The sequence below is a fragment of the Pseudorca crassidens genome, chromosome 1 (assembly GCF_039906515.1).
Source record: "Pseudorca crassidens isolate mPseCra1 chromosome 1, mPseCra1.hap1, whole genome shotgun sequence".
NCBI classification, from domain to species: Eukaryota; Metazoa; Chordata; class Mammalia; order Artiodactyla; family Delphinidae; genus Pseudorca; species Pseudorca crassidens.
This window is the reverse complement of record NC_090296.1, coordinates 22,276,344-22,291,630: the sequence shown is the minus strand read 5'-3', so window position 1 is coordinate 22,291,630 and position 15,287 is coordinate 22,276,344. Positions and strand designations below refer to the sequence as shown.

At 40.6% G+C, this 15,287-nt stretch overlaps 1 protein-coding gene across 2 annotated transcripts in view; it reads right to left on the bottom strand.

Annotated features, from left to right (window-relative positions):
• Positions 1-2,084, bottom strand: part of SEL1L (SEL1L adaptor subunit of SYVN1 ubiquitin ligase) — a 56,710-nt gene extending 54,626 nt beyond the window's left edge. For both annotated transcript variants that reach the window (XM_067728739.1, XM_067728750.1), the window contains exon 1: positions 1,888-2,084. In XM_067728739.1, coding sequence (XP_067584840.1) covers positions 1,888-1,957 — 70 coding nt within the window. In that variant the 5' untranslated portion in view covers positions 1,958-2,084. The remainder of the gene's footprint in view (positions 1-1,887) is intronic.
• Between the last annotated feature and the right edge of the window lie 13,203 nt (positions 2,085-15,287).

The following is a 15,287-nucleotide window of genomic DNA, read 5'->3' as shown; positions in this document are numbered from 1 at the left end:
AAAACTTTATCTCACAAGCGTTTTATGATATTTGCACTTCACGTGAGAACAGCAGTGCCTTTATTACTGATCAGCATGCACATCTATATAGTTTTAGTTCTGGCTGAGTAAGATTTTCGCCTCTCCCAGAGAAACGTTTTGGCAGTTTAACTATGATGGAAATCAGAACAGATGTTTTGTGAACATAGTCCTTTGAGTACATCAACACAACCCAAAGATTTAACACTTCAGTATTAACAGTCTTCTATTATAATATATGGAGAATCCCAACTGTTGACTAAAAAACTTCTTCAAGCATCATCTCCACTGACATGATGCTTTAGATATGTGCAATCTAGTCAAAGGAAGATGCAGGAAAATGTTTACATGCTTTAATCTTCTTTAAGTTCTGCAAATTGAATTCAGAGGGATATGCACCATGTTCTTTAATTAGTAGTTCTTACACTTTAGGGTGAAGAATCACTTGTGGAGCTTTTTGAACTACAGATACCCCAACCTGTTCCAGACCTAAAACTGCATTTTTAACAAACCCTTAAGAGGAATTCTGATGCAGGTGGTTCATGGTCCATCAGGTACTCTACAGTACTGATTTCATACTTCCTTTGATCAAATAACTGCTAGCAGTGGCTTCAGGAGTTACACAGAGTTTTAAAGATTTGGTCAGGAACACAAATCAACACTAGAAGGCGGGGGGCGGACCTCAGAGCATGATGTTGGCAGTAAAGTAACTGGCATATGCTTGTTGCTTTTGAAATGGTATCTTAAACCACACTATGGATAGAATTTTAGGTTTAGACCTCTTATTTTAGAAGCGGAATGACATTACAGCATTGACTTACAACTAGGACGGATAATTTGAGGATTCAGATAACCATCTGGGAAATTTTCTGTTGGGGGAAAAAAAAAAAGAGTTGACATTTATACCCTGCCTTGTTCCAAAAAAAATTTAAAGCCACAGAACTGCTGTTTTGTTAACTGAAACTGATTAAAATTCAAAAGCTTTATTGTACTGATTGTTTTTTTAACCAATACTCAGAAACACTAAATGCTTCTTTACCAACACTCTCAAAATAGACGTTTTCAGATGTAGGTGGATTAAACTATTAAAAAAGAAATGGTAATTTTCAGAGCCAGGGTATAAATCAGCTAACTGGAAAATCAAATCAAAAGCATATGAGTTTCTCTATCTATGTAAAAAGTTAAATCTAGATGCTATCCAGTTTACATTTATAAGAACCAAGATTTTTTTTCAAAAATCATAAAATTACTGTCAGCAAACATGGGGCGGCTCAGAAACACTGTGACACAGTAAAAAATACTTTCTTAAGAATATTTCTTTAAAAGGGGTACGGAGTAGGCACATTTACATGAAAAGTCTTCATTTTTTAAACAAAGAGGGCAATCTCAGGTGCTAAGCAAACCCACCAAACCACTGTCAACATCCTGGTTTTGATGGACCTGGCTCTGCCCAGACAACCCCAGGTGTACCAATTACTTAACTTACAAATCCCAAAGCCAAAGTTTCAAAACCGATACAGCACATAATCTACATGAGAGTCGTGGAAGCTCCGGAAGGGCTCCTGTGTCACTGTGGGTCTAAGCCAGCTGTCAGGATTCATTCTCATGGAGTCACTACTCCTTCGGGAGGAGTCGTGTAAAGTTTGTGAAGTGAGGAGAGGTGTGAGCAGGGGGACCGCCCCTTCTTTTCCTCCCCTCTCAAGCTCCCCTAAACACCCGCTCTGACCCAGGCCAACCGAAGCCCAAGAAATGACAGCGAGTGACAGGCTACTGCGAGGTGTGAGCTGGAGCCCCCCCGGCCCTGCCCCGGGATGGAGTCCGGGGGGGGCGGTGGCTCCTGGCCTCCAGTCCGAGGGGGCGGATACTGACCCGAGGAGGCGGAGGCCGAGCCCAGCAGCACCGCACAGAGCAGGAACGTCAGCCCAACCCAGACCCGCATCCTGCTCTCAGGGCCGCTACCACCCGCTGGAGCTGTCGCTTTCTCCTCTGCCACCACCAACTCAGCCGCCGCCACCGCCGCCGCCTCGCTGCTGCTCTTCCTGCTCTGGTTTCCTTCCTCCGCCCCTTCCCAGGCCTCCCTGCCCTAGCATTCAGCCAATCCCCGCCCGCCGTCGTACGCTCCTCGCCCAATCGCCGCGGCCTTCCCGCCCACCTTATTGCCCCGCCCCTAGGGTCAAGACTTGGCCAATCATTACGCGAGATTCTCACACCGGCTTTCCCGGTTGGACCACGGCCTCACCGACATGGCCCCAGCTAATTGGTAGCTCCTGTGTTTAATCATCCCGGAATCAGAGCATGAGTCCAGGGTTGGACGAAAAGTTACCCAGGACTACAATTCCCACAATGGACTTCAAGGGCCTCTCTCTGTGTGTGCTCTTGGGAAACGTAGTCCATCATGGGGCAATATTTAAAAGTGCAGGTGGTTGTAGAAGTTAAGAGAACTTAGCTAACACCTGGGCTAGACACCAACTCCAGGCCGTGAACTCACAGGTTTTTTTTTTTTTTTGAGCCAAATAAATATCAAGAAACACACATTATAAGGTTAAGAGTTTGTAATATGTTAAGCTCTTCCTCTTTGTTTTGTTTAGAAAATTTGAATTGGACATAGTGGTATCAGCACTGAGGAAAAATACAACAGCTAGACTGAATTCGAGGTACTTTTTTTAACGTAAACGAACAGTACCATATATACGGAAACCAGGATGGAACTCACTACTGGTCCCCCTTTCCCCTACAAAACAAGAGGAAATAAACCCCACCCAATACAGACTATGTCAATGCTAGTATTCATTTTTACGACATCCACCAGATAATAATAATCTGGAAAAAGGGGTAAACAGTCTTCACAAAACCCTTCCAAACATTTGTCCTCATCCCTCTCCTTTTGTAAGTTACATTGTTTTCTTCTTCATTGACTACCTAGGTCTTACATTGACTAGGTTCAAGAGTCAAATGGTGTATTTGGAGATAAAGGTGACAGATTGCATTGTAGAAGTGGAAATAGTCTTGTGTATTAAGTACTAACTCCAGGCATGCTCCAACTAGGTAGCAGAGCAGTGGCTTAGTGTTCCTACCCTTTCATCAAATTGTCATTCTGCTTTCCCTAGTATTCACCCACAGTCAGCTCTTAGGTCTACAACCTAGACATTCTGAGTTCAGGATTTTGGCAAAGTTCACACTGGCCACATATCTTCATACCATCTGTGTTCCATCTTCTTTGCGGAAGAGTCCTCTTTTCCAGGAAGAGGATAAAAAACTATTGTCAACATTCACATTGGAGAGGATGAAGGAAAAATATTGTCCCATGAAAGAGTTCTCTTTTCTACTACTACCACACTCATCTCTATTTTTGTCATTAACAATGCTTCCTCAGAGTTCCTCTCATTTTAAATCATATAGTAAAATCTAGTATAGCATGTGACCATTTTTCTCTTTCTCACTGAAAACTTCCTTACTGACCCTCATTTTCCCTTACCTTCTTGATGCACCTGAGTTCTAGCCATACTCACCAACACCATTCTCTCTTCACTGTAAACTAAACTGCATACTATGGCCAGATGAATTTTCCTTAAACACTGCTTTCATCTTCTTTTTCAAAAAATTTTAATGGCTGCCTTAAAACTGACAGTTCTACTTTCTTGTGGGAAGTATTGGGGAAGAAACTTCTGCCCTCCATAAGAGAAACAGTGATTATCTGACTGATAAGACTGAGGAAGTTTCACTGTTTGGTTGAGACCCAATTTCTTTTTTCATCTTTTTCTTTACTGAGTGCTTCTTATATTCAAAGCCCTGTGCTAGGTGCTGCAATGACAAATTTTCAGCTTCTCTTTTACTACTTTCCCAGTTTCCACATTCACACTCTCTTGCCTTCTCATGGGCTCCCCTACCCTCTCCCCACTGCCCTTGCTTCTTCTTCTTCTTAGCCACAACCCTGGCATCTTCCCAACTTCACTTCCATGTCATCTTGGCTGAGTCTTCTCTGTCCAGGCCAGTCCTCATTAATCCTCATTTCTCTGTCTACAGAACAGTCACAAACTTGCCTTTTAAGTGGGTGGTAGCTTGCTGAGGCCAAAGACAACTATGCAATTCAATGTATAGGAATATAGCATTGGACTTGTCACCTACTAGCACTAGATAATTATTTGTTGATTAATGAATACACCTTACCAATAAAGTGTTTTTAAACTATTTTCAAAGCACATGCTGTCTACCATAGTTTAATCTTAAAAAAATCTACCATACTTTTATCTTAGAGGAAATATTAAGGAGCACTTGCACCCCTATTATACAGGAAATTTACTTCACTCCTCTTACCTCATCTGAAAAATGGGTATGTTAATAATACCCTCTTCACCAGGACACGAGGTCTGTTGTGAAGTTCGAGATATACAGGGAGGAAAAAGTGCTTTCTTCATTATAGAATCGTCTACAAATATTCTTTCTTTTTTTTTTCCCCCACATTTCAATTGACAAGTTTTATTTTATTGTTGACAAAAAATCAGTATTTCCCAAATTGGTCCTGTTATAAACATTACAGGAATGCTTGTTAAAATACAGACTCCCAGCCCTCTTCTTCTGGGTCTGGGGCCTAGGTTTAATCATATCCGCATGTAATTCTTTTTTTTTTTTTAACATCTTTACTAAAGTATAATTGCTTTACATTGTTGTGTTAGTTTCTGCTGTATAACAAAGCGAATCAGCTATATGTATACATATATCCCCATGTCCCCTCCCTCTTGCGTCTCCCTCCCACCCTCCCTATCCCACCCCTCTAGGTGGTCATAAAGCACTGAGCTGATCTCCCTGTGCTATGCGGCTGCTTCCCACTAGCTATCTATTTTACATTTGGTAGTGTACATATGTCAATGCCACTCTCTCACTTCGTCCCAGGTTGCCCTTCCCCCTCCCGGTGACCTCAAGTCCATTCTCTACATCTGCATCTTTATTCCTGTCCTGCCCCTAGGTTCTTCAGAACCACTTTTTTTTTTAGATTCCATATATGTGTGTTAGCATATGGTATTTGTTTTTCTCTTTCTGACTTACTTCACTCTGAACGACAGACTACAAACATTATTTCTTATTGATTCTTTGTTTGAAGCAAAGGAGCAAAGCAAATTAAAAATTAATTTTTATTAAGACTAATAAAGTTAGCTTTATTCCCTTAATTTGAAAAAGATTTAGAGCTGCTAAAGCTATTGTCTTTAGCCAGCAATGAGTAATTGACATGTTCTGAGACCTTGACTCCCTGGGGGAAATTCCAAGTCTCCAGAGCAGATCTAGAATATGGCGTGGGAAAGCCAGGTTTATTTTGTCAGCCTACTACATTGCATTTTGATTAATTAGTGAAAAGGTTGTGAATTCTCCATGGCCTTATCCAGTCTGAGCATACACTCCTCAAGGCTTCCTGCCAACATTCCCAGTTAAAGTTGTGTACTCATTCAATTTGTACAAAATGTTAGTATTATTTAATTCATAGACTTTTTTTTAACTGTTTGCTCAGCTGTCTGTACTCTGTTCTACTTGTTCATATCAGTGTTCTAGGTCATTGTCACAGATTTCCGAGTTGCAGAAAACCTGTTTGCTCTGCATTACAACACAGCATAGGACCAAATAGAGGTAGATAATAAGTGCCTTTTTATGCAGTTGACATTGATGTGACCTTATTCCATTGAAATGAATCAAACAATCAGCAAATATTGAGAACCTCCTGAAAGTGTTGAGGACGTGAATCCAGCTTGTTCTTCGTTTAAGGATGGTGAGATAACCCTCAGAGCCTTTTCCCAAGAATGGAGTGATTGTCACCAACTCTAGTTGAGTATCCTTGCCTGTGCTATTCTTAGAGATCTATTTGAGTTGGCAATGTGTGAAGGCTGCCAGCACTTGCATGAACATATCTGCCAGGGCAGGATAAGGGCGAGACAGGGAGCAGGATATTTTCCCCGCAGGGATTGGAGAAGAATGTACAGTACTTTCTTTGAGGTAGATGAGGTGAATTAAAGTCATTATTTTTATGTTTCTTTTTCATGGATAAATGAAAATATAAAACCTTGCACCATATTGTGAGATAGAACCTGGCATCTCTTTGTGTATATTCCACGCTCCTTGAGTAAACAGACAATGTTTTTATATCTTATCGTATACCTAGAATTCCAGGATTGTATATGACAGGTAGATAATTTAGTAATCAAAATAAACAAGCTTTGAATATTCCAGTCACTTCCTATGGTTATAATTAAGTCTTGTAAAAGTCAGGATGTGGATCCCAGATTACGGAGAAGTGTATTTGATATACTACCTAAGTTTGTGGTAATAGAATGGATGGGGTCGTGTGTATGAGTGTAAGGCTCTATTTACCAAGTGTCATCCTGAAGTGACATTTACTTTGGAGATGTGTATTCTTTCTGAGCAGTGTTGACTCCCACCAGATAAAGGAAAAGCCAGGATACCTTTATGCCCTGAATAGATGGACAGGCATCTTTTGACCTGACTTTTTCATAGATTTAACTACCAGTTCTGGAGAAAGACTGGATTAAAACTAAATTTCAATAAGAATTTGATTAAGTGAATCTTAGAAAATGGAGATAAACTGCTGGGAGCTCCCATTAGATTCAGAATACTTAACTCCTGCGTAGATAGCAGTGTGTTTCATTTGTGAATGTTGGATTAGGGACATTATATTCACAGGATAATCCTTCCTTTCTTCCTTCATTGATTCAACACATATTTTGGGGGCACAGTCAATGTCTTCCAGCCAAAGACCACCAGGAATACACCAGTAGTTGAACACATTAGGTTTAGTACTTATGGCAATGAGGAAGAACACACACACTCTAGGGTGTTTCAGGAAGGGGGCTTTAAATAGAACCTGTTATAGGACTTGGGCTTTGGTTGTGTTATTTGTGGGAGGATCCAGGAAAGCCAGTTTTGCTCTGGATTGGATGCTATTAGAAATACCCCTGATTTCTATGATTTCGTAGAAATCAATCAATAAATCTTGTCTTAAGGGAGAGGAGACTAGAAGGAGGATAAAACTGTCATTGGTGAAGAAGTAGCCATTGCTCATTTTGGCCAAGAGAGGAAGTGTTGTATTTTGTGGGTGGTCCAGGGAACTTGTTTTTGTCTGTGCTTAGGTAAAATTATGAAACGGCCTTGCTTTGTCTCATTTTACCTTGGTCTCAGAGTAACCTGTCTGTGGTTGGTATTCTGTGACATTGTTTATGTCCAGCAGGAGAATAACATGGCCTGGGTGTGGATGCCAGGCCAGCTGCTGGATGTCACGGGCTGCTCTTTGTTTACCTTTCTCAGCACCTCCTGTGAGGCTCTTGTTGCTTGGGATTTAGCAATCCACAAAACACACAAAAGTCATGGAGTTTACATTCTAGCCAGGGGGAGAAAAAAGAATACAATAAATAAGTAAATTATGATCTATTAGAAGCTCATAAGTGCTCTAGAGAAAAAACATAAAGCCAGGGAAGAGAATAAGGATACTAATGGGAGGGTTGGGACCATTTAAATTTAAAGTAGGGAAGTCAGGAAAGGCTTCCCTGTAATGCACACATTTGAACAAAGACTTAAATTGATGAGGAAGTGAATCATGAAGATGTGAGAGTGAAGAGTCTTCCGGGAATAAACAGCAGGAACCAAATGAAGGTTCCAAGGGAAAACCTTACCTGTTAGGGTCTAAGAACAGAAGGGAGGCCTGTGGCTGCAGAAGAGGGTGAAGGAAGGCATAGCAGGCGAGGAGAAGCAGGGGATGTCAGAGAAGAGATTGGGGCCAGAAGGTTTAGGGATTTGGGGTCAATATTAAACGGTAATCAGAATGCGATTTTTTAATATTCTGAGACTGGCTATCTTGAAGTGTGGCTTGAGTAATGGCCTGGAGATTTCCCCTCTGCTGCACCAGAATGACCCAATTAATTACACAAACGTCTTTATTAATTGTTTGGACATAATGCTAAAGTAACCAATTAAAACAATTGTACTCAAAAGTTTGATTCAGAGGAAGTTTATACACTGGTTAGGAATTGAGATAGATAAGTGCAAAATAGCCATTATCAAGAGAAGGATCTTCAAGTAAGGATTTTTAAAATATTCAAATAATATTGTAAATGAAAATCCCTTGGAAGTAAAATAGGGTTTTTCATCATTTCCTGTACTTGAATAGGCTCCCACCTATACCGGATTGACTTCATATAAATCCAACTCAAAGGGGTGCATTGACAAAAAAGAAATATGAGTTATATATATTAAAATATACATTAATAAATATATATCCATATATGCATGAAAAATGTGTGTATACACAGGCACACATGTATGTAATGAAAACAACTGAGAATAAATTGCAGACATGATGCCTCTTTATCCCTAAATATGTTAGTGTGTATTTTCTGAAAACAAAGAATTCTCTAACATAATCACAGAACTGTTACCAAAGTTAGGAATTTAGCACTGATTCAAATACTGTTATCTAATCTACTGACGTTATTTGGGTTGCCCCAATTTGTCACAATGATGTGTCTTTTTTTTTTTTTTGCGGTACGTGTGCCTCTCACTGTTGTGGCCTCTCCCATTGCGGAGCACAGGCTCCGGACGCGCAGGCTCAGCGACCGTAGCTCACGGGCCCAGCCACTCTGCGGCATGTGGGATCTTCCCAGACCGGGGCACGAACCCGTGTCCCCTGCCTTGGCAGGCAGCCTCTCAACCACTGCACCACCAGGGAAGCCCCCAATGATGTCTTTTTTAACAAAGGAAAATCCAAGATCGTGAGGTGTATCCAGTTTGTCATGTCTCATTAGTATCCTTTAACCTGGAACAGTTCCTGAGGCTGTGTGTGTGTGTGTGTGTGTGTGTGTGTGTGTGTTCCTGAACCTCACTATATTGACATTTTTAAAGTGTATAACATGTTATTTCACAGAATGTGCCCTAATTTCAGTTTGTGTCATGATTAGATTCAGGTTATGCACGTTTGGCAAGAACACCTCAGAAGTGATGTTAAATTCTTCTCAGTGCATCACATCAGGAGCCAAGTGCTATTGGTTAGTCCAAATCCTGGCAGTGATCATTTTAATCAGTTGTTAAGGAGGGATGTTTCCACTATATTTACCTTTTATAATTAATACATGTCTTGTAGAGGATACATTGAGACTATGTCAACATCTCATCATCCCTCAAACATTCACCCACTAGTTTTACCATGTGTATTCATGATTCTTGCCTGAACCTATAATGAACATGATGGTTGCCAAATGGTTATTTTCTAATTCCATCTTTATTTCTACATTTTTTATTAGCTTTCTCGTGTAGGCAGAGCTTTCTCTTCTTATTTATTTATTTAATTAATTTACATTGGTGCAAATTCATAGATTCTTTATTCAATAGTTTATAATCTTCACTATCATTATATTTTGAGGTTCAGATCATCTTATATTTGGCCAGTGGGTGCTCCTTCAAACTGAGTCCTGTATCTTTCTGACATGTCCCCATCATTATTTGAGCATCCCCTTACATTTTGAACTATTTATATATTTTCTGCTTTTCCTAACCCAGCCCTGGAATCAGCCATTTCTCCAAGGAAGCCTGCTTTCTTTCAGTGGAGAATGGTGTTTACATTCCAGGAATACTCATTGCTACTGTGGGTTTAATGCTTCCAAAATCTCTTAGTGGATTGAGTTGGGGAGTGTGTGTGTGCGTGTGTGTGCGTGTGCGTGTGTGTGTGTCTACATATGCATATAAACATGTGCATACATATGAATGCGTACACACACCCATAATATACATGTGCACAGCCACACACATCTATATCCATTTCTATATCTATTTATCTCTTTATATTAAAACCTCTGAGGAAATGAATGAATGAATCATAGAGAAAATAGAAGAAAATATTTGCAGTATATATATATATATTTATTTTTTTGGGGGGGGTATGCGGGCCTCTCACTGTTGTGGCCTCTCCCGTTGCGGAGCACAGGCTCTGGACGTGCAGCCTCAGTGGCCATGGCTCACGGGCCCAGCCGCTCCGCGGCATGTGGGATCTTCCTGGACCGGGGCACGAACCCATGTCCCCTGCATCGGCAGGCAGACTCTCAACCACTGCACCACCAGGGCAGCCTCTGCAGTACATATATTTTAAAGAGAATACAACTGGTGGGGCTGTAAAGGCTTTCAACTGTTGAGTAAAATTTTTCTTATACGTTGAAACATACACCTACTGTATAACTCAGGAGTTTCATTCTTAAGTATGTACTCAAGAGAGATGAGATCATGTCCGCAAAATGTCTTGTGCAAAAATGTTCATAGTAGCTATATTCACAATAGGGAAGATCTTACAATAACTTAAAATGTCCACCTTCTGGTGAATGGATAAACAAGCGGTAGTATATTTATACAATGGAATATTACTCAGCAAAAAAAAAAAAAAAGAAAAAGGAAAGATGACTGGTTTGTACACATCATGGATGAATCACAAAAACATTATGGTGAGTGAAAGAAACCAGACACAAAAGAGAGTACCTTGTTTATGATTCCATTCTATGGAGCTTGAGAACAGGTGAAACTAATTTATAGTGACAGCACTCAGAATAGCAGCTGCTTCCGGTGAGGGTAGGTAGGGCCGCTGGAAAGAGGCAAGAGGGACATTTTGGATGGTGCAATCTTCAGTAGTCTGATTAGTGTGTGGTTCACATGAGTATATCTATTTGTCAGAATTCATAGAAACATGCCCTTAACATCCATGCATTTTACTGTATGGAATGATACCTTGGGGCAGGCAAAATAATGACCCCCGCCAAAGGTGTTCATGTCCTAATCCCCAAACCAGGGAATATGTCACCTTGTAAGGCAGCGGTCCCCAACGTTTTTGGCACCAAGGACCAGTTTTGTGGAAGACAATTTCTCCACGGGGGGTGGGGGGATGGTGCAGGCAGTAATGCAAGTGATAGGGAGCCATGAGGAGCCATGGGGAGCGGCAGATGAAGCTTCGCTCCCTCGCCGCCGCTCATCTCCTGCCGTGCAGCCCGGTTCCTAACAGGCCACAGACTGGTATCGGTCCACCGCGCAGGGGTTGGGGACCCCCGTTACAAGGCATAGGACTTTGCTGATGTGGTTAAGGCTCTTGAGATGGGGAGATTCTCCTGGATTATCCAGATGGTCCTAAACATAATCGCAAGCATCCTTACAAGAGGGAGGCAGGAGGCTCCAAGTCAGAGAGAGAAGAAGTGATGATGGAGGCAGAGGTTGGAGGGATGCTGTTGCTGAAAGGGGGTCGTGAGGAATGCAGACAGCCTCTAGAAGCCTCTAGAAGCTGGAAAGGCAAGGAATGGGTTATCCCTTAGAAGCTCCAGAAGGAACACAGCCCTGCCAACTTGGCGATTTTAGCCTTTGAAGGCCTATTTTTGGACTTCTGACATCCAGAACTGTAAGAGAATAAATTTGTGTTCTAAGGCACTACATTTGTGGTAACTCGTGATAGCAGTAATAGGAAACTAATATACGCCTCATTTTAAAATATAGTAAAAAAAAAACACTTCTTAAAAAAGTAGTCTCATGTGCTACTAAGAAAAAAGCCGTGTTGTAGGACAGACCTGGGTCCTACTCTGGATTGTGTCATCTGCCAGCTCAGCCAGGGAACTTTGTCAATTTATGGAACCTCCCTGAGGCTCAGTTTCTTAATCTACAAAGTCAGAATCACTACACTTGCCTTACTTCTCAGACCTGTCATGAAAATTAAAAGCAATAAAATAAGAAAGGATTCTGTCAACAGAAGACCAAAGAGTAAGGTCTTATTATTGTCAGACTTTTATCCAGCACATATGCGTTAATGACCAATTGTGGTCGGGCAGTTTGAATTCTACCTCTTGTGTGAAAGGTAACTAGAGGAGAGGGGCAAAGGTCATGGGGAGAACTTCTTATCAGGCTGTCCTTGTTCATGTTTTTAAAAATAACTTTTTATTTTGAAATACTTTGACTCATAAGACATTGCAAATATGTACCTATTCATTTTCAAAGGGTGCTTATTATTTCTCTCTATTTATTCCACTCCTACTGACAATCTGGACAGATCCTAGGTTTGCTGAGTTCCTAATCGTAGTAACTAAGCTTTGATGTGCACTCGCAGTGTCCCTAGCACTGTGGTAGCACTTTACATATGCAGTTGTCATTTAAGCTTGATGTTAATAGTAATATGAGGAAGGTACTTCAATTTTCCCTATTTTGTAGACAGAGAAACTGAGGCATAGAAATGTTTAGTAACTTCCCCAAGCTGAGTGTGGGCACCAGTATTTCAACCTGGAGACTGATTTCAGAGACCAAGAATGAAGAGGAAGAAGGCGTCCATCCTTGTATCACAGAATCATTTAGAGACATTTCTATATTTTGTACACAAATATACATGCAAAAGGAGTGCATGTACACATACGAGGGAGTGGTTTTTGTGCTAAGTCAAGGAATAAAGGAAAAAAAGGATTTATGATAAAGAAAGAGAGGGGAGGAAAAAGTTGGAGACCATCTGGAAACTGTGAACATTTTTAGCAATTTTTTAAAAGCACCGATTAGGTGGCGACTAAGAAAGAGGGCGACCTGGGTATTCTGTCCTTGAGCAGTGTCACTAAAGGTACCAGAAACCATTTTTAGTTATTTATGGATTCTCCAGAAGACCTTGGGAGTTTAGCCAGGGAGTAGGCAGGACAGGTACCTCCAGTAATGAGAGCCAGGTCCCTACGTCAACTCCTCCATGCTAATTAGCCAGGCCTCCACCATTTTCCTCATCAGTATTTCTCACTTGTCAGGCTTAAGAATGGAGTTCATAGTTTAATAACAATTAAATTCATCTCCAAGTCCTGGCAATTCTTGTCCCCTAATGTTTCTTGAAAGTTCTACTTTCTTTTCTATTTCCATAGTCACCATCCTAGTCATAACCCTTATTACTTCATGTCACATAAACTTGCTGATGGGACCATCATCAGATTCATTTTCCTCAAACTCTCTCACTTAAAAACTTACAAAGTTTTCCTATAACCATGGGTAATGAGTTAAAATTTCCCCATGTGACCACCAAACACCTTTTTTTCTCTCCTGTCCTCTACAACTCCAATTTTATATATTCCCCCCTAACATATATGTATTAGGGCAGCTTGGGCTGCCATAACAGAATACCATAGACTGGGTGGCTTAAAGAACAGAATTTATATCTCACAGTTCTGAAGGCTGCAAGTCTGAGATCAAGGTGCCAGCATGGTTGTATTCTGGTGAGAGCTTTCTTGCAAACAGATGTCTTTTTGCTGTGTCCTCACAAGGCACGGAGAGTGAGTGAGTGTGCCCTCAGATTCTGATGTCTCTTTTTATAAGGACACTAAATGTATCACAGGACCCCACCCTCATGACCTCATCTAATCACCTCCCAACGGCTCCATCTCCAAATACCATCACATTGGGGGGTCTAAGGCTTCAACATATGAATTTGGGGGGAGGGTGCATGCAATTCAGCCCACGGCACATACATTCTGCTTCAGGTGCAATTATACTGCTTGGGCACTCCCGCACTTTCCTGTATCTGTCCTCTAGCTAGACTGCTTGCACTTATTTCCTGATTGTCTTAAGACCTTTCCAAAAACCAATTCTAGATTCGAAGAAGCGTACATCCAGTTTAATCCGTCTTTTGTTGGACTTTTTCCCTTTTCATAAAATATTCCTTTGTGCTATTTTAGTTTGTATGTATTTGATCTTAAGGATTTTGTTACATATTTTATTCCAAAATTATAATTGGGTTGTAGTGAGGCAAGTGCCGCGTCTTGCAGAATAAATAGCGTTATAAAGAGAATCTCCTTATTATGAAAAGATTTTGAAAACCTAACTAATGGGCTACTTATCTCTAGCACTACAAGACGCCATTACCAGCAAGACAGGAGAAAAGCACAGTAACTGAGAGTTTATTGTGGCAAGATTTAGAATCATAGAATTTTCAAGCTTTTGTCTCTCACATTACATATTTTAAAAACCTCATGCCTTAAGAAGTGACTTGTTTAAGATCATATAGCGGGTTAATGATGGTGATATAGACCCTGATCGCTTTGTTTCCAGCCTAAAGTTTATTTATTAAAATGTATGTTTTTCATTGGCTGTTGTATTAGTTTTCTATTGCTGATCAACAAATTTAGCAGATTAAAAACACATTTATCATCTCATAGTTTCCATGGGTCAGGAGTCCCGGCACAGTTTAAATGAGTCCTCTGATTAGGGTCTCACAAGGTTGCAACTGAGGGGTCTCAGACCTAGGTTCCTTCTCTGAGCTCATGTGGATATTGGCAGAGTTCATCTCTTTGAAGCGATAAAACCCATGGCAACAAACTCACTGCTTCTTCAAGGCCAGCAGAAAGAGAGTCTGTTGCTTCAAATCTTTGGACGGTAAACTGTCTTTTAAAGGGCTCATCTGATTAGGTCAGGCCCTCCCTGGATAACCTGTCTTTTGATTAACTCAAAGTCAAAAGACTAGGGACCTTATATTTGTAAAAATCCCTTCACTTCTGCCATATAATGTAACCTAATAATGGGAGTGACATCCATCAGAATTAAAGGTCTGTCCTCCACTCTAAGTCAGGGTATGTACACTGTGTTAATTTTTAAAAATTAGGAAAAACACCTACAGAGAAAACAAAGTCACTTCTTGTTTGATTTCCTAAACTAAACATCATATTGATGTATCAATATTTCTTTCTAGTCATTTGTCCCTATTGCTGTTCCCTGTGCATTTTAGGGTTTTTTGTTTTTTGTTTTTCACTTTAAAAATAAAGTCATACAGTGTACACAACTAAATTTGATACTTTATTCATTTGGTATTACTTTGTAAGAATTTTTTCATGTTGTTATATATTTCCCCTCCCCCCCAAAGACATACTGTTTTCCTCTACTAAAAATATCTTTTCAGTGGGGGAAAAATGAGAAATATAGATAAGCAAAAAAGGAAAACAAGTCAACTGAAATTGCAAGATTTAGAAGTCGCATTGTTTAGGAAAAATATTTTGATAACTCTTTGAGGTGTAAGATGGAATCCTGAGTTTCAGGATGTTGGAGGATGTTAAGATTTTAGAGAAGGGGAAAACTACTTTGAAGCTAGAGGGGAAGAATATGGAGCTCCTGGGATTGTGGGAGGGGGGAGTGAAGAGCAAAGGGAGGAAAAAAGGAGAAGCAGAACAGATGATGGTGTGCCAGGCACTGTGCAGCCTGACTGTCCACGCCCCTCTCCCCAGCTCAGTCTGCATTACGTCTGCTAA